Raw genomic sequence first — 20,217 nt, forward strand, 5'->3', positions numbered from 1 at the left:
CCACAAATTAACTTTTAGCAAGGCACACCTGTTAATTGAAATGCATTCCAGGTAACTGCCTCATGAAACTGGTTGAGAGAATGCCAAGAGTGTGCAAAGCTGTCATTGAGGCAAAAGGTTGCTACTTTGAAGTATCTCAAATATAAAATATATTTAGATTTGTTTAACACTTTTTTGCTTACTACGTGATTCCATATGTGTTATTTCATAGTTTTGATGTCTTCACTATTATTCTGCAATGTAGAAAATAGTAAAAATAAAGAAAAACCTTTGACTGGTGCTGTAGATCCGAATGTAATATCTCCCCCTCTCCTCATCCCCAGGTCCACAGGAGCTGTTTGAGTCATCAGGGCAGGGCGGATGTCCCACCCCAGGGTGTAAAGGTGTGGGCCACATCAAAGGAGCCCGCTACTCTGGCCACCACAGGTGCTCTCTCTCTCTCTCTCTCTCTCTCTCACAGCACTCAATCTGGCTGGCCAGGATTAAAACTACCATCTACTGGAAATTGACACTTATAGGGCTCCCGAGCGGTCTAAGGCAATGCATCTCAGTGCTAGAGGCGTCACTACAGACCCTGGTTTGATTCCAGGCTGTATCACAACCGGCCGTGATTGGGAGTCGCATAGGGTGGCGCACAATTGGCCCAACGTCGTCCGGGGTAGAGTTTGGCCGGGGTAGGCCGTTATTGTAAATAATAATTTGTTCTTAACTGATTTGCCAAGTTAAATAAAGGTTAAATAAAAAAAATATATATACAAATAACACCAACAGGTTTCATATCACTACAGGCCGGTGAATGGTCAGACTTGCTCATTGATACACCGGTTACATGTATTAGCGGATATTGTACCATAGACATCCGTAATGCAAAAGACACCCAATATATGCCTACAGCAGCTGTGTTAGGTCTGGATGTCAACAGTATTGGTATTGCACATGATCGACACGTACCTGTATGCCCCTGAGGTGAGGCTGTATATAGGCTGTATAATTGCCTGTGTGGAGCTAGAAGCACAGCCGTGTAAGCGCATGAGTGTCACTTTCTCCCATCAGCATTCATCACCATTCTTTCCCTTTTCTCCTAAGAAACCACATCTCCACTCTCCATACACCTACAATGATGCATCTGCATCAGCTGGCTTTCTTACAGCATATACCCCTCCAGGTGTAGTATATCTACTAATGTGAGCAGAAAAATATTTGCAGAAAAGGCAATATGACTCTGACATTTAAGTCCTACATTATATAGTTACCTGAGGTCATAGATACTGCTGTAGAGTCACTTTTTAATGGGGACACTGTATCGTGGTTCAGTATCTGTAATGTAAGCTGATTAACCTTGGAGTCTGAGTACATAATATAGTTTATTAAAATGTATCTATGGAATGAAGGGCGCTTTATCAGTATTTGTGGGCTAACCTGGCATATTAAACAGGTAGCGCCACAGCTTGCTATGGACGGAAATAATGGGAAAGATCCTCATTTTAATAAAAATGTGTGACAGTGGCCAGGGAGGAATGAGAGAGGGATTAGAGGAGAATGAGAGAAACGCTTCAATTTCTCTTCTCCTCTCGTCAGTAAGTGGTCGCAGTTACTCAACCATCCATACCCCCATGTATATGCAAAGATGTTGTTTATATATTTCCTTTTTAGTGGAGTTAAAGTATGTTTCCCCCAAAGTTAATGAGAAGTTGTACATTACACAGGTGGGAGGTGATAATGCACTGTAATGAGGTAGTCACAGTCTGCACACTGCTATTGTCTGCAGCAAATGTAATGCTTCCAAATTGAGATTCATCACCCTGGAATTAATTACGTCAACCCCAGCGACTCAGAATTCTTTGGTTTGCTGCAGTGACTATTCAGAAGTACTTGGAACTGTGTAAACTCACATGTTTTATGGCAACATCATCTTTTGCCCGATTAGACAGGAAAGAGAGTCTGTGACACGCTGTCATTGTGAGACAGCTTCCTTATTCTCATTATTTATTACTGCTTTTATTGATTCTGTCCCCAAGAACATTGATGTGTGAAATCATATCTTGTCTGACGGTGACATATGTTATTAATACCTTATTAAGTTATAATGAAGTCCTATTATGAAGTTGTTATTACACAAAGTCCTTTTTCTTAAATCAGTCATTTGTAATAATGTTCGTGTTCTGATTTGCAGTGCGGTGGGATGCCCATACTCTGACATCAACATCAACAAGGACTCAGTGCTGCCAGACCGTCTGAGTGGTGAGATGCCAGGGTCAGGAGGACTGGGCCGACCCCGACGGGCAGAACCCAACCCAGAGAACCACCCAGCTCTAGCTCTCACTGCAGAGTAAGGACCAATTAGTAACCAGAACACGCTCAGAATGCTCTTAACTAATCAACATTCCCAGACAGACTGAGACAGATGTTGTAGGGGGAAAAATATATCATTCCTGAGTTTGGCTGAAGCTATCATCGTGTAGCTTCATATTTTGAAATATAACTGAATTTCCAAATTCCTTCAAGCATTTTAGCAGCTTAACACCCAAATAAGTGTGAACAGCCCTCATCTATTTCTGTCTGAAGTGACTCAACATTCTTAACAGTTCCCCGCCAGCCATGTCTCTCTTATTATGGATGTTCTTTCTGCACAACTTAAAAGCAATTCCTCTCTCTGACAATTTCTTAGCAAGCACTTAAGCGCCAACACAAATCACCTGGAAAAGCCTGGCAGGTGTGAGATGGCTGGCAGCGGCATGGCGAAACCCGCCGGCACAGAGCCCAAGAGGAGGTGAGTGGTCCTTACAATGCATGTGAATAGCCCTGCTCTCCGGAATGGCTGCCAGACCTCGCATTAAATCTGATGGTGGAGTGGTGTGTGACTGTACTGTGTTATTACTGCCTGCCGGCCTGCCTGCCTGCCGGCCCAGTGTTGGACTCTTGATAGGACTGTGAGGACCTGATTTGCTAGTCACGTAACAGGTTGTGACTAGCTTGTGAATTTCTGATGTTTGTGTGAAATCTGCGAGACATGACTCAATCTTCACTTCTCCCAAGCCTGTTGGGGAGTTGCAGTGATGAGACAAGATCGTGATTGGATCGCAATTGGATATCACAGAATTAGGGAGAAAGGGGCAGTAAAATATAATACAAAATAAAAATGCCCCCCCCCCACATTTTTTTTTTATATAATAAATATAATATTTTTGAACATTTATTACGCGTTGGATAGCAGTCACTGTCCGCGGTTCTGAAACATAATCTTCAGTTTGCCGTTGAATTGGTGCCTTTCCCTGTACAGTACCAGTCAAATGTTTGGACACACCTACTCATTCACTTGTCTGGTTACTACATGCATTTTGATGTCTTCACTATTATTCTACAATGTAGAAAATAGTTTAAAAAAATTAACTGGAATGTGTGTCCAAACTTTTGACTGGTACTGCATGTTGCTTCTGTATGTGCATAATAGCAAAGTTAACCAGCATATTGGTGTTGAGAACACCAAGCCTCACTCAACCACAAACTGTAGGATAAAGCAATTTCACAAATGTGGCTGTTTTTAATCTTTGCTATGCTGTAATAAAGGCTTTTCCCCCATTAGAACAGACTGATATTACTTTTAAATTATTTAGTGTTGTTTACACTGTTCCAAACATTGTGATCTAACAACACATGTTAGTCACACATAATATGCACGCAGCCTTGTATAACCAGCACCGAGCTGTAGGCCTAAGAGCGCTTCCTGTTTAGTCTTAATACCGTAACCTTCTTAGGCCTATATTTCAATATATAGGCTACTGCAGGGGTTCCCTAACTTTTTTTGCCCACAACCCCATTTTGATATCTGAAAATTCTCGCAAACCCCAACCATGTGAAAAAAAAATCTATAATTAACTTTTTTATTTGGGGCTATGCCAGTCAACATTATAACAGTATTTCTGATGGTCTATTCAACTCAGCCCCACATTAAAAGTATGTGATGGTATGACAGTCAATTGCAAATTAGTCTGACATAATGTATCTTATCTCACCACCACTAATGAGATGGGTGAGCTTGACCTTCTCAAAGTTAGGGGGCGTGGTCGACAGTAAACTCCTCATCTCTGCTGTCACATCCAACCTGGATCGGTATTTAGTTTTAATGCAAACGATAGTACCGAATCCAGCTTCACACAGATATGAGCTGGCAAAGGGTACTGTGAGTTTTATGGTGCTTTCAAGACAACTGGGAACTGAAAATACTAGGTCAAATCATGATGTCAGTGATCTTCAGGTCAGAAGGTTGGGGCTCTAGAAAGAGGCCTGAGTTCCCGAGTTGGAATTCTGAGTTGCATGATCAGAGGGAATTCCCTTTGAGTCAAGAACCAAAACTCTTCCGTAGTGATCCGTGAATGCATTCGGTCACATGATTAATCAGTTTTTCATCAATATAGCCATGCAGCACACTGAACATCCCCTGTGCTGTTTCATTCTCAGGAATCGTGAGACAGAAAAATATGTCCTTGTGAATAACATCCCCCGACATGTATAGTGACCTAAAGTCAATGCATGCGCATCTCGGTCCTCACAGCTAACGTAAGAGCATAAGCTGGGCAGTTTTTGAGTCATTCAGTCAGTCTCCTCTTGATTGCTCGTAATAGCATAAATTCTTTGTTTAACAATGTAATCTGACAAAGGTATTGATGTGTTTGTGTGCCTCTGTCTCCCCACACATTGTTTTCACCATATCAATTGAAGCCAGTAATATCAAAGTCTCTGCAATAGTGTGTGATTTCATTGTGTAACCTAGCCATTCACTGTGGGAATAATTCAAGTGCAACGGTCAAGTGCGGCCTTTTCCCATGATCTAAGGGCACTCTCTGGTTGAATTTGATGTTTTATATTTGAGTAATTTTCGTTTAGATTGTTAAGGTTAACCATATGGCAATGATTTTGAGATACAAAGACGATTTTATAATATATTAGTATTTTTTGTATATAAATGTTTTTCTCCCGCAACCCCATTTTCACATCAGGCGACCCCACATTGCGTCGCAACTCCTAGTTTGGGAACTGCTGAGCTAATGTATCAATCAATAATTAATAATTGTTCATGTCATCACGAAGCATACGAATCATTCATGCTTTGATATGCAATCAAGCATAAAATAAGGGAGCTGAATAATTAGCCTAAACATAAATAAACCGCAATTCACGAATGCATGTAACTGTTTTAAGTCTTTGCTTTATACAAAAAGTGTTTTGGTTAGAACAGACACTGGTACACAATTTAGTGTTGTTTACACTGTTCCAAATGGTCAGAAACAATATAATATTGTAATCTAACAGCATCTGTTTGGCACACACATAATACTCACACAGCACGCTTGCATGATCTACAGTATTTTCCACAACTAAGTCAAATACATCTGACTTCCCCTTTCCCTCCTGGGCAACCAGTAAACATTCGCCCATTTCAAGTTCCTATTTCCCATCCTCTGCATCAATTTTGCTGTCACATGTGTTATGGCGTTCAGAGTTTGTTATAACCAATTTATTGATGTGATTATTATTTTTTATTTAACTAGGCAAGCCAGTTAAGTACAAATTCTTATTTACAATGATGGCCTACCGGGGAACAGTGGGTTAACTGCCTTGTTCAGAATGACAGATTTTTACCTCATCAGCTCAGGGATTCGATCCAGCAACCTTTCGGCTACTGGCCCAACACTCTAACCGCTAGGCTATTATGATAGGCTATTATGATAGGCTATTCAGTAGGTCAGGCCCTATTGGTCACATGCATGCGATGCATACTTGTTTCACATAAAGAGAGCAAGGGTTGAGCAAATAGGGAATGTTTTTTTTAAACAAATGGATTTCGGTAACATTACTTTTCAGTCAGAGAAACAAATAAGAAACGAAATGGCTGTAAAAAAGATTAACACAGCGTGGCCATCAGGCTCCCTCTTGAGTCATTTGTGTCTTAATTATTTCATCAAGTAGTGCTCTTAAAGTATCAGACAAGTTCAGTGTATTTAGTTGATTTTATTGAAACACATAGGGTGTGTCTACAGTATATATGGAAAAATACATGTTTAATTTTTTTCCGCTCAATCGAACAGACGACTCTTGGTCGACCAAGATTTTAAACTTTTTGTTTGTTGGGGACAGCCCTATACACTATTGTGCTTGAAAAGCCCAGGACGAACCTTTCTGAGAAACTGGATCCGGCGTGTCTGGCGCCGATGATCATATTATGCTCAAAGTTGTTTAGGTCACAAATTTTGCCCATTCTAACGTTCAATCGAACAGTAACTGAATGCCTCGATGCCTGTCTGCCTGCTTTATATAGCAAGCCACGGCCACGTGACTCACTGTGTAGGAGTGATCCATTTTCATGAACGGGGTGGTGTACCTAATAATGAGTGTACACGTCCTCCTTCAAGTGACCGATACACAATTTAGGTTATTTCTTTAAGTGCTTTTTTCTGGACTTGAGAGTTTAATGTTCATGGGCTAAGATCAGCACCTATCTATTTTCACACAGAGAGCCACACAGAGAGCCCACACAGAGAGCCGCAGAGTCACGGTAGTAGAATTAAAGATTGCTCTACTTACCAAGCCTCTCTACATCAGCTTTGTCAAACTGTCATCTGACTAATGCCTGCCCTCCAGTTGCCCTCCTTTCATTGTGGTTATGTAAGGCCTAGTAGTAGAAATTACTCCTCAAGCATACACTACCAAATCCATCATGCACTGTTTGCCTCAGGTTTAAAGTAATATATAAATAAATGACATAATGCTGTGTTTCTCTTGTAAAAACACTTTAATGTCATTACCAGCAGGTATTTACACTAATATGCACTCAATCCCATTTCACTATAAATGTACAGTATTTCTACTCCACAAGCATGGCCACAGAACTGTTGGCATTTCAGAGAACTGATATGTGGAATATGTGGGCAGCTTGATTTATATAGGCTAACATGAAATTCACCAAAAACTTCACTTTATTCTTAAAATGTTCATAAAAAAATGTTGATTGTTAAAATGTTGAGTAATGTTATTTGCATAGAGAAAGTGGTTGTCTGGGGACTGGCACCAAGTTTTATCTCTGTGTTTTATTCAGGAGTTGGAACCTGCTTTCAGTCCAATGCACAAAACAATTTCTGAAGACATGGAAAAGAGAGGGGACCGAAGGTGTTCGCTAAGTTTAATTTAGAGAGAAGCTCAAGTCATTACCCTGTTATTTATGAATTATCAAGACTCTTCAGAGCAGCATGTTGATTGAGTATGACCGAACAATTTTTGGGATTTGGGAGTGATTACAATTTACATTACATTTTCACCCCAGGAGTAGTGAAGGTATTAGAACATCTTGGAATGTACTGTGATAATTAATTAAGTAATAACTCAGTATGTCATGAAAAATGTTTTTCCAAATTGTGTGATCCCAGTTCCTGCAAGACCTGTTTGTGTGTCTCTACTGACCCCCTTCTCTCTTCCAGGGTTGGGCGGCCTTGCAAGCAGAAGAAGGTAGAGGAGCTGGTGGAGGACGAGGAGTTGAAGAGTGAGGTGCCATGCATAATTGAAACCAAAGGTACTGAACTGTCTCTAAGTAACATTATATTCTTCCCACTGGAGATTTTCTTATCATTAAAAGGATATCAAGAGCATCACTGCACAGTGTTTCCCCAATATAGTCTGATCTATCGCCTCCCACTCATCTTACCCCGTGCCTTCCTTCACAGTATGAATCAGTAATGTAGATTAATCCAGAATTACATCACTTTCTCTGTCTTTTACTATGCTGAATGTGTACACCTCTTGGGATTTCTCTCCCCTTACTCTCTTGCCAGAGCTAGGCACAAGCTATCAAAACAGTTTTACACAGTGTAATTATGTAAATGTTCATGTCTTTGGCACAGATAATATATCTTGTTTCTTGTCCTAGCTCCTTTGGTTTCAGTTCATTTATTGAGCAAAATTCCAATATTCACATCCTCTCCAAATTAAACCAAACTACACCGCATACCAAAGCAGTCCTTGAAGTGTAGTGTGAACATAACCTTAAAGCAATAGGAATGACTCACTCCTTCTACAATACAGTCTCTGGATTCAGGGTTATTTGTGTGACGTCCCTGTTTCAGAGCATCAAAGGCTCTGCTCTGGTCCTTTGTGTCTTTGTGAGTTCTCACTCTTCTGAAGGGATAGAAGGTGTTAGGTTCTAAATAACAGAGTAAGAAACTAACGGACACTATAAAAGCTCCAACCAAGTTTATTCACCCAAAGGATCGAACAACTGAACAGGCAAAGACATATTTCCACCAGTGTTAGTATATATACCCCAATTTGGTTGGAATCTCTTCCTTCTCTCTAAACATGACATCTTTATTGCTAGGCAGGAAGTTAAGTGATGCGGGCAATAAACTTACCTGCCCTGACCTCGGCCCCCCATTCCTCACTAAACCACATCTCTCCACCCTTATCAATGCCTGCACACGTGATTGCTTTTCCTTTACTTAATACATTCCAAGCTTAATTGCCTCCACCATATACATTCCTCCTACAGATAACCATTAACTTCTGGTGTAGAAACCAGACTATGGCTCTCAATATTTCAATAGAATACCTGATAATTAACAATATTTCAAGTTTATAGTCAAAACTCATCAAAGGCTAGCAAGCTGGAAGCAAATATTATTTGAATACAAAGACAGACAGAATTAGTTTTCGTTAGGGTTGGGCGGTTCAGATTTTCATACCTTCATACCATTACTGTACCATACCGTGGTATATGGTATTACCGGCAGTGCACACAAGGGGCGCTATTTCTTTCAAAATCTTTTTTTTACACACAAAACAAATTTAGGCAGCATTCTCATTTCGACGCCAAACCCACCCCTGGTGTGCTTGGCCAAATAGCTGTATTTCATGTCATCCAACATATTTATTTTTGAGTTTAGTAAGCGGCATTGGCACATGGATTGGAACCGGTGCTTTGGTCAGATGACATGAAAATAGAGCTCCTTAACCACGCGCTCCAGTGGTGGGTTTGCAGTCTCAATTAGAATGCATGAGCAGAAAAGAACCCTATACCACATACCTACCCCTACCTACTAAATGGTGGTGGATGTTATGGGGCTATTTTGCTTCCATTGGTCCTGGGGCCCTTGTTATGGTTAAGGCATCATCAACTTTACCCAGTACTAGGACATTTTAGCCAAAAACCTGGTTGCCTCTGCCAGAAGGCTGAAACTTGGCTGCAAGTGGATCTTCCAGCAAGAAAATAACCCCGAGCACACATCAAATTACACAAGGAAATGGTTAATTCAACAGAAAATCAACATTTTGCATCAGTCTCTGGACTTGAAACTCATTGAAAACCTGTCATTTAAATTGAAGAGGGCAGTCCATAAGCGCAGACGAAGGATAGCAAGGCTTTGGAATGATTCTGTATGGAGGAATGATCTAAGATCCAGTGGTGGCCGCTGATTGGCTAAATACCAGGGGCGCGGGGTCGTTGGAGTAGTCAACAAAGCAGCATGACAAAAATATGATGCCAAGTTTTCGAACTACCGATTGTTTATTTGAGAAGATATATAAGTGATTTGTGCATTTGAACAACAGCATAAATACATTTCACTTTTGCATGTCAAAAACCGAATGACAAATGCTGCATATGCTGCCACTGTTTTGAACAGATTAGATGATACTATTTAGAACGAGCAGCCAGCTCACGAACTAACGGGTGCACCTGGGAGAACTCAACAAGAATGCAGATGCAATAAGTGAAAATACATTATCTAACTGGGGATCGCTAGCTAACATGTCACAAAGCATGATGCGCTAGCTAGTTTCATTCTGAAACAACTTTAATATTTCTGAGTTAGTCAGATATTAGTTTAGAAAGACTTGAATTTGGAATGGGAGCTAACTAGCTAGCAAGCTAGCTATAGCTAGCTAGCTGCTTATCAAAGGTAGATAACTGGTTAATTTGACCCCAACATTTACCAAACTATTTCTCTATGTTTCTAAAAATGTATTGTAGCATGCTAATTCATTTGATCATGCTTTGTGATACACCCAGTTTTATGCTGTTTAAGTCCACAAAACATGTCGCCCTGTCACCTGAATACCATGGGGGGAATTGGCCAGCCACTGTCATGCTTTTTTGTCCTACCAGATCCACGATGAGAAGGTTCGAGCTAGTGTATCTCTCTGTCCTTTGACTCTTGTTGGATGTAGATGTCCGGTTTATCAGGTCCCAGACAGACTCCGATGACTGTTATGATTATTTATTTAATTACAATTTGCTTTTAGTTTTAGCACCATCTGTACCTGATAGAGCAGATCTAATCTCAAGCCGTCTGGTGCAGGAGACTCATTGGGAGGGAGACTAGAGCAGACCCAGAAGTTTTGACTGAGTCCACATTTGAGGGCCCCAGGACGATCCATTTACTTTGTGCTGTTATAATTTATGCTATGAAGTCCTGTGATTTCATTGGGGCAGTTCCCCCTCATAGCAAATGGCTGGTAAAACAATCCAAACAATGTTCGCCGGGCCTATGCGCACACGGAGCTGTTGCTGCTGGCAGAATCACAGGGGTAGTGCTGAGCGATTAACCGACATTTCGTTTTTTCTGGTTTTAAACAACTAATTGACCGACGTTGGTTCAATTTCTTTAATTCCATTTAGTTCAGGGGTTTTAGTGAGCCCAATGCGGCGTTTCGCTAGAGAGAAATTAAATAATTTACGACTGAAATCAAGGCAAGTATTTTGTGGGATGCTGGGCTTAAGGGAGTTGTAGTTTTCATTTAAGCAAATATTCAACTTAGTTCGACAACGACTCCCATTGTTAGGTCCCGGAGACATGAGCATCTCATCATTATATATACAGTACCAGTCAAAAGTAGACACACCTACTCATTCCTGTAGCAGCCAACAAGTGCTCAGCATATGTGGGAATTCCTTCAAGACTGTTGGAAAAGCATTCCAGGTGACTACCTCATGAAGCTGGTTGAGAGAATGCCAAAAGTGTGCAAAGCTGTCATCAAGGAAAAGGGTGGCTACTTTGAAGAATCTGAAATATAAAATAGATTTAGATTTTTTTAACACTTTTTTGGTTACTACATGATTCCATATGTGTTATTTCATAGTTTTGATGTCTTCACTATTATTCTACAATGTAGAAAATAGTGAAAATAAGGAAAACCCTTGAATGAGTAGGTGTGTGCAAACTTTTGACTGGTACTCTAGATCTGTGGATGGATACACTTTTACGCCTGCCAAGTTAGGTTAAATATCCACACGATAGAGGAATGTACAGAACACAACAACGAGAGGGACAGAGACAGTTCGTGAAAGTATGCCTTATCTACTATGAAAAACGAGTACAATTATTTAATCAGACAGCCATGCAGCATACTGTAGGCTACAGTACTTAGGCAGGCTAGTGTTGATGATCAATTACTTGAGAAGGAGACCAAGTCAAGACGCTGTACCAGGTGGATTCAGTTTATAGTAAGGCAGTTTATTATGAGACAAAGATATTTGGCTGAGCGTGCACGGACTCCTTCGTTTAGCGCATAGGGAACTAGCAGAAGAGAGCCCCGAAACATAGTGTACATCCAATTTATACAATGAAATAACAGTGTGTTGACGTTGAGTCTAGTAGGTCCGCTCTCCTGACTGGTCGATGAGTGGAGGGACGGTCCACTCTCCAGGTGGTGTCGACTTCCCATTGGCCCTTGGCAGTGTCCTTTGTCCTCGGAGTCCAACACACCTAAGTGTGTGTGTGTGTGTGTGTGTATTTCTGGTAATTCGTGTCTGGGTGCTTGCGATATTCATGGAATGTTGTTCTTTACACCAGTGGTCAGTTCGTGTGGCTAGGGCTTAAGTCAGCCATCTGTCTCTGGGTGTGGTCGTGATTGGTATCAGTTGGTCGCTCAATATGTCTCTGGAATTTTGTTGTGTGCTGTTGTGAAACATGTTGTGCAAATGCCCTCCTTATATATCATTAGGTAAAACGTTAGATTATCTTTATTACAAATCCCCCTCAAAAAAGAACAATCTGCGGCACAGCGGGAGTGAAAACAAACAAACGGAAGTCAGAGACAAATTTTGTGAGTCCCCCTCTTCACGTCTCACCTCAGCAGATAGCTTGTCAAGTCTCAATAGGGATTAAAATCATATCATTACCATTACACTAGCTAAATAGGATGACTAAAGACAGTACAGTATGGGGAGCACATAGATAAGATTAGGTTTAGCTGGCAGACTGCTACTGCATGAGCAGAGATGCGATGATGATTTTAAGGAATGAAAAATAATTAAGTTATTAAATAAAAACTAAGTTATATACACAACTGAAATATTTTTGTATTTCATAATAATTTCCTATTTATGTCTACCCAATGTGGACCTGACAGAGACAATGCAATATTTTCAATGTTTTGGAAATTGAATTCTCATTATTTTGGGGTTTGAAATTTCTGTTAAAAAGCTCGATTTCATAATGCATTTAATGTATAAAAAAAATCTAAACCGAAATCAAAAACCGTGATTATTTTTTCAATAATCGAATCAACACCGTACCGACCTCAAAAACCACTAATCACTCAGCACTACTGAGGGGCTGAGTAGTAGGTAACTGAACAGCTTGTTTTAAACAATATATTTTTGAAAGAGGAAATAAGAGAATATAAACCATGAATGATATAATATATAATATATTTGTTAACAATTTAACACAAGTGGGGTGCCGTCCCCAACGCCTTAATGGGTGAGGCGCCACTGCTAAGATCCTTTCCAATGTGTTCTCCAACTCATAAAACATTTTAGAAAAAGGCTTAGTTCCGTTATCCTCGAAAGGTGAGGTATTGAAAACAGGGGTGTCAATAATTTTGAGCCCTACCTTTTGAGAAAAAAGTATTACTTGTTATACAGAATCTCTTTCTCTGAGCAATTGTATTAATATAAAATAAAATGTAAAATATTTCCCAATTTTTTGGAGCATACAATATAATTTAATTACATTTTAATTTTGGACCCCACTGTATATTATAGATTTAATGAGTAGTGGTCATTCTCTAACATGCATTTTCATATATAACACTCCGTGTCCCAAAGGTATTTACTCAGCAGAATGGCGAGTGAAGACTCTTCCAAAAAATACTTCCCATTTCCCTGAAACATGAATAATAATGTCCTTGAGTGCTTTGTTGTTAGTTTTCTCCATCCGCCAAAGTAAAGTTACATGAAGTTGCTGTGTCACAACTGTCATTCAATTCGTACTAAAGAGTTATGACCCATCCATTTGTGACTGTGGCCTTTGCTATTGGCTGAAACCTTTCTAAGTGGTCCTCCCTCTCTTGCTACAGTAGATTAGTTCCTCCTGAGGCAACATTTATCTTTATGTTCCATCAAACTTTAGAATTACTCTCAAAACATCCAAATATTTTACTTCACTTGAATTGTCACTACCAATTATACATTTTAGGAAATAAACGTTGGAAGATGCTCAAAGATGTGTTTATGCCTGGAGCAAAGTAACAGTCAGCATTAACCCACTATCTGATTAGACTGGTTGCCCCTGGTTCCTAATATGGTTAGGAGTGAGCATCAAGCATCTGCATTCTGTTTCTTCTAGCATTTCTAGATACTTCCATCAGATCGCTTTTGCTGATTTAATATCAAGCAGTTCATCTACAGGTAGCCACAGCAACAGATCCCTTGCTGTTTAAAATTAAGTTCATTCATTCAAGGTTTTGTATGTTTATTTTCTTCTCTTCCATACAGTAGAGCTAACACTACAGGAAGCCCTTCACCAGTCAGTGTTCATGCCATGCACCTCGCCATCCCCCAGCAGCACTCCTTTCTGCTGGGACCAGCACAGCAAGCTGCTACCCACCGTGGCTGGCATCACTTCAAGCAAAGTGGCTGTGTGGACAGTGGAGGAGGTACTGGATAACTTACATTGTTTCTTGCAGTCTAAATAACTGTCTGGGTAATTTGGATAACTGTACTAACCATGATGTTCAATGTGTTACAGGTGATTGAGTTCATCCAAGGTCTTCCAGGCTGTAACGAACACGTGCACACTTTCAGAGATGAGGTACGGTTTCAGTACAGTACAGTTTTTAACTCACTGACCACTGATACATACACATACACACACACACACACACACACACACACACACACACACACACACACACACACACACACACACACACACACACACACACTGACTTCTGGGAAAAGGACTTCCCATTTACTGTCTGCTTGTGGGATTATAAAGATCCCATTTTGGTTTCATCAGATGCATTACCTCCACAATATCGCTCTGTGGTCTCCACATCTGTGTCTGCATCAGAGTTGAAACTTTTACTGCAGTGGGCTAAATCAGGGTCACACAGAGTGTTTCTTGGCAGTCCTAAACAAATCTACTTTGAAACAAAAGTACACACCTCACACCCATGGTTATGGACTTAAAAAAAGAAGACACCTGTACCATGTCAGATATAGAGTTTAAATGTATTACATTTGGAGCATCACAATATTAATCAAATAAACAGTGACGGTGATGGTACTTGAATTATTATTCTTTGCATGCTAGTACTTTAAAAAAAGTGCCAATGTTTTGAGAATAAAGTGCCAATATTTAGAGAATGAAATGGCAATATTTAGAGAATAAGGTGCCAATATTTTGCGAATAAAGTAAACATTTTTAGAATAAAGTCTCTGTTATATTTCAAGATTAACGTAGGGGATTTGGTTAAGTGCATGTCTCCCTGGCTCCCTAATGCTGTGCACGCCACCATTGAAATGTCTTAGTTACTGTAGATTACCTGGTGACATTATACTTTAGAATTGGCTTTAGTAAGAAGCACATAATAATCATAATTATTATAAGTATTAGGACCTGGAAAAGGTTGTGCCACAGATTATTTTCAGGAGGAACCGGCCTTCCCTGTAGCTCAGTTGGTAGAGCATGGTGTTTGCAACGCCAGGGTTGTGGGTTCGTTTCCCACGGGGGGCCAGTACAGAAAAAAAATGTAAAAAAATAAATAAAAAGTTAAAAATGAAATGTATGCATTCACTACTGTAAGTCACTCTGGATAAGAGCGTCTGCTAAATGACTAAAATGTAAATGTTGTTACATACAGAGGTGTGTGTGTGTGTGTGTGTGTGTGTGTGTGTGTGTGTGTGTGTGTGTGTGTGTGTGTTAAAAAGTAGGGGCAAAACAAACAAATGGCCATCAGTCTAATGCTCTAATACACTCATTCAAACAGGTGTCACTGCACATGATCTATTAGCTCACACTCACACACCAAGTTTCCCCTGTCAATTTCAAACTATAGATATAGACTCTTCTAACGACCATGGAGTGTTATGACAAAAATGTCAGTCTGACCTCCGAATTCGCTACAACGTTCTGCTGCGTACCCTAGGCAAACATTTAGCAAAACATTTTTTGCATAATGGCAACTATTAATGACCTTATCCATGGTGCTTTACTAACAGTAGTATTTCCCCCTTATGGCAACTATCCTTCTAACGGCTATACGCTAGTTGGCTACATGAGCATACCTAATAAAACACATTATCTTGGGATCCTGGAGACTGTGGGCTATGCGTGTGTATGTCCCATGTCAAACTGCTCTCCAAATTCGCTACAAAACCACTATTTTGCAGCCCATTATAAAACTATAGCGACCTACTAGATTGAGTACCCTAGGCTAATCGTATGTTACAGTGGGCAAGTGAAAGTAAATGATGTGCCTATCCAACGGCTGCGGGAAGAATGAACAATGAACCAGGGGTTTTACGTAAGTGTCTGTGGGAGGAGAGGCAACACAAGGACCACTCCTACATGCGCAAACCAGCTCATCTGAGGCACTGTTTGAATATATTCATCTATCGGTCTCCCTATATGATGGGAGGAATGAAGGATGCATAGGTTATCCCACAACAAGAGCATCGTCTCCGTTATAGGCTATTTGTCTCAGTTATAACGCTAACATAGGCTACCACTTGTTCACCTAGGAGAGGCTAGTGCCTAGGCCTGTTGGCTGTTAAGCTATGACAATGGAACGTCAAATGACTGTCTCAGATGGGGCTTTATCCAGATGGGGCTTTATGCTTTCCCCCTGCTCTATGGCAAGGTCCTTGACAGGGGTTTGGGGGCCGCCCTTGAGCTTGACAGGATGCACAATCCCTCTCCACGCAATCTGTGACCTACATTCACAAGATAATAAGCCTAGTCCTATGAGGCTACTTCATTGGAAGTGTAGCCTACATAAAACACCATGCCATTACGCACACATTTGTAAACTAACCTTTCGTTTCGACATATAGGCTGCTGACCTAGCTGTTACTCTCTCAAATGTACTATGCACGGTGTTGACATACGCAGGGGATTGAGGATAACATTGTAGAGAAAATCGAAGGGCGCCATGTCTGCCTGCAACTCCATGTCTCTTCGTAGTCTGAAAACGCACCATGGCCGTTAGAATGGTATTGCTTTGGGGATACCGTGTGTGTGTGTGTGTGTGTGTGTGTGTGTGTGTGTGTGTGTGTGTGTGTGTGTGTGTGTGTGTGTGAAATATTACCACTTTATTCTCGAAATAGTGCCACATTTTATTTCAACTTTATTCTTGAAATATTGCAATTTTTATACTATGCAAAACAAAAATCAAAGTACCACCACACCTCACCATTTTTCTTTTCACTTGGCCATACTTTATATACATTTACAAATATTAGAGTAAAACAAGGTTATATTTTGGCTTCTGGTGGGGTACAACATTTAAACTAACCTCAAGAGGCATTTATAAGTTATATTCTTCAATGTATATGTAAAAAAATGGATGAGGCATCTACTGATTGCCCCTTTAATAGATCAATTGGATTGTCCCAGAGGCCTGTGGCGTAAGGCAAAAACTCAATTAGGTCTATTTAGGTATTCTCTACAGATTATCCAAGTAATTAAACATAAGAAATCTAACTTCTCATAGAATGATGTTCATGTTAAGCCATTCTGTCAGTGTTAATAGCGGGTGATATTACGACCGCTTGTTAAATGTAGAATATGACTCAACCCCTGAATAACACCCCCTCTAATGAGCCATGGTCATTTGTATTACCCTCATGGTGGAGAATCCTTAAAAACCCTTGGCTTTGAAGTTAATTCTTTATGCACCGCTATGTCTAAGCTGCATGTTTTTGGAGGTTGAAAGTGAAACATATTCCTTGGGCAAAAATGTTCATTAGGAAAGCGCTTTGATGGTGGACATTTTCAAACGTGAGACTTCTCTAACTCTTCCCTCCCTCATATGTTTTTGTCCAGCAAATAGATGGTGAAGCCTTCCTTCTGTTGACTCAGGTTGACCTAGTGAGGATCATGAGCATCAAGCTGGGTCCAGCCATAAAAATCTACAACTCCATCTTGATGTTCAAGACGGCAGAGGAATCGGCATGTAATGAGCTCTAACAAAGGTCGGAGGCCACTATTTTTACCCTGAGCAGAGCAGAGCCAGAAGAAGGAGGTCTACAGATAAGGATGTGAAGCACAAAGAACCCTTCTTCTTCCCAGAGGATGTATCTCATGCAAACTGAATGCACATGTGAATTGCACAAGTTATATTTTTTTTTAAGACAGCCATATTGCATACTGCGAATCTCTAATGTGATTGACTCATTGGAGAAATGTCATTTTCAATCATCAGCTCTATTATGTGTAATATTATTGTACAGTATAGGCTTTTTTTATATTAGTGTTGGGGTGGTGCCACGAGGATGCTCGTTCTACCTAAAAACTACAACTGGAAATGTAGAACAAATGCGTCAGATTTCCTTTAGTGCATCACAATCAGCAACTCTGACATTTTCATCGTGTAGAAAGTCCCATCTGCACAGGGCTTTAGCTGTTCCGTTTTCTCTGGGATGTTGATGTCATGCAGGTCAGAGAGATTCTAACTGAGAATGGAAGCTCAGTGATTCCCCAGGTGAGTGGCACAGAGAAATGAATACATTCATGAGAAAGTCCTCATGCTTTTTTATCCTTGTTACTTCTGTCTGACTGCTGGGGTGGTGGTGCTGGAGGACAAGGCTGTATAACTGAGAGGAGAAAGGGATTTTTATTAATTCACCAAACTAACAGGCACCAGACTGTAAAACAAGCCATCAGGCCTTGCATTTAATTTCCCTTTGGTAAATGCACTCACCTATTATGCTTTATGGATAGCCATATACAGTACCTGTATAAAGACCAACATGGGTCACATTGGTCTGTTTTCTCCTGTGTATTGTACAGTCATGTCCTCATCAGTACTGTTCAGGCCCTATGAAGCAGTGACAAGTGTCTGTTTACTTTAAGGTACTAACCCCGGGGAAGGGGTTTGGTTGAATTAATTCAATCTAAAAGTCCATATAGACAATGGTATTTCTTTACGTGGACTGTTGTTCACTATTGTTTATTTACAGTGCATTCGGGTGATATTCAGACACCTTGACGTTTTCCACATTATGTTACGTTACAGCCTTAATCTAAAATGTATGATTGTGTCTAGATTCCTCGTCAGTCTACACACAATACCCCATAATGACAAATTGAAAACAGGTTTTTACAAATGTTTGCAAATGTATAAAAAACAGAAATACCTTATTTACATAAGTATTCAGACCCTTTACTATGAGACTCGAAATTGAGCTCAGGTGCATCCTGTTTCCATTGACTCTCATTGAGATGTTTGTACAACTTGATTGGAGTCCACCTGTGGTAAATTCAATTGATTGGACATGATATGGAAAGGCACACATCTGTCCATATAAGGTCCCACAGTTGACAGTGCATGTCAGAGCAAAAAATCAAGCCATGAGGTCGAAGGAATTGTCTATAGAGCTCCGAGACAGGATTGTGTCTAGGCACAGATCTGGAGAAGGTTACCAAAACATTTCTGCAGAATTGAAGTTGCCCAAGAACACAGTGGCCTCCATCATTCTTAAATGGAAGAAGTTTGGAACCACCAAGACTCTTCCTAGAGCTGGCCGCCTGGCCAAACTGAGCAAACGGGGAGAAGTGCCTTGGTCAGGGATGTGACCAAGAACCCGATGGTCACTCTGACAGAGCACCAGAGTTCCTCTGTGAAGATGGGAGAACATCCCAGAAAGACAACCATCTCTGCAGCACTCCACCAATCAGGCCTTTATGGTAGAGTGGCCAGATGGAAGCCACTTCTCAGTAAAAGGCACATGACAGCCCGCTTGGAGATTGCCAGGAGGCACCTAAAGGATACTCAGACAATGAGAAGCAAGCTTCTCTGGTCTGATGAAACTAAGATTGAACTCTTTGGCCTGAATGCCAAGTGTCACATTCTGCAGGAAACCTGGCACCATCCCTACGGTGAAGCATGGTGGTGGCAGCATCATGCTGTGGGGATGTTTTTCAGCGTCAGGGAATGGAAGGCTAGTCAGGATCGAGGGAAAGATGAAAAGAGCAAAGTACAGAGAGATCCTTGATGAAAACCTGCTCTAGAGCGCTCACGACCTCAGACTGGGGCGAACGTTCACCTTCTAACAGGACAACGACCCTAAGCACACAGCCCAGACAACGCAGGAGTGGCTTCGGGACAAGTCTCTGAATGTCCTTGAGTGGCCCAGCCAGAGCCCGGACTTGAACCCGATCGAACATCTCTGGAGAGACCTGAAAATAGCTATGCAGTGACGCTCCCCATCCAATCTGACAGCGCTTGAGAGGATCTGCAGAGAAGAATGGGAGAAACTCCCCAAATACAAGTGTGCCAAGCTTGTAACGTCATACCCAATAAGACTGGCTGTAATCACAGCCAAAGGTGCTTTAACAAAGTACTGAGTAAAGGGTCTGAATATTTATGTAAATGTCATATTTCAGTTGTTGTTTTATTATACATTTGCAAAAATGTCTAAAAACCTGTTTTTGCTTTGTCATTATGGGGCATTGTGCGTAGATTTATTTTTTATTTCACCTTTACTTAACCAGGTAGGGCAGTTGAGAACATGTTCTCATTTACAACTGCGACCTGGCCAGGATAAAACAAAGCAGTGCGACACAAACAACAACACAGAGTTACACATGGAATAAACAAATGTACAGTCAATAACACAATAGCAAAAATCTATATACAGTGTGTGCAAATGAGGTAAGATTAGGGAGGTAAGGCAATAAATAGGCCGTTGTAGGCGAAGTAATTTAGCAATTAACACTAGAG

At 40.7% G+C, this 20,217-nt stretch overlaps 1 protein-coding gene across 2 annotated transcripts in view; it reads left to right on the forward strand.

Moving 5' to 3' along the window:
- LOC106571356 (lethal(3)malignant brain tumor-like protein 3) overlaps positions 1-18,788 on the forward strand; it is a 41,546-nt gene extending 22,758 nt beyond the window's left edge. The window contains exons 16-22 of one of the 2 annotated variants that reach the window (XM_014144346.2): positions 324-426; positions 2,174-2,329; positions 2,669-2,770; positions 7,473-7,564; positions 13,769-13,926; positions 14,019-14,081; positions 17,319-18,788. In XM_014144346.2, coding sequence (XP_013999821.1) covers positions 324-426; positions 2,174-2,329; positions 2,669-2,770; positions 7,473-7,564; positions 13,769-13,926; positions 14,019-14,081; positions 17,319-17,462 — 818 coding nt within the window. In that variant the 3' untranslated portion in view covers positions 17,463-18,788. Of the gene's footprint in view, positions 1-323; positions 427-2,173; positions 2,330-2,668; positions 2,771-7,472; positions 7,565-13,765; positions 13,927-14,018; positions 14,082-17,318 lie in introns of both variants that reach the window. The other variant, XM_014144345.2, reaches the window with a different exon arrangement.
- The last annotated feature ends 1,429 nt before the right edge of the window (positions 18,789-20,217 follow it).

The sequence above is a fragment of the Salmo salar genome, chromosome ssa15 (genome assembly GCF_905237065.1).
Source record: "Salmo salar chromosome ssa15, Ssal_v3.1, whole genome shotgun sequence".
NCBI lineage: Eukaryota > Metazoa > Chordata > Actinopteri > Salmoniformes > Salmonidae > Salmo > Salmo salar.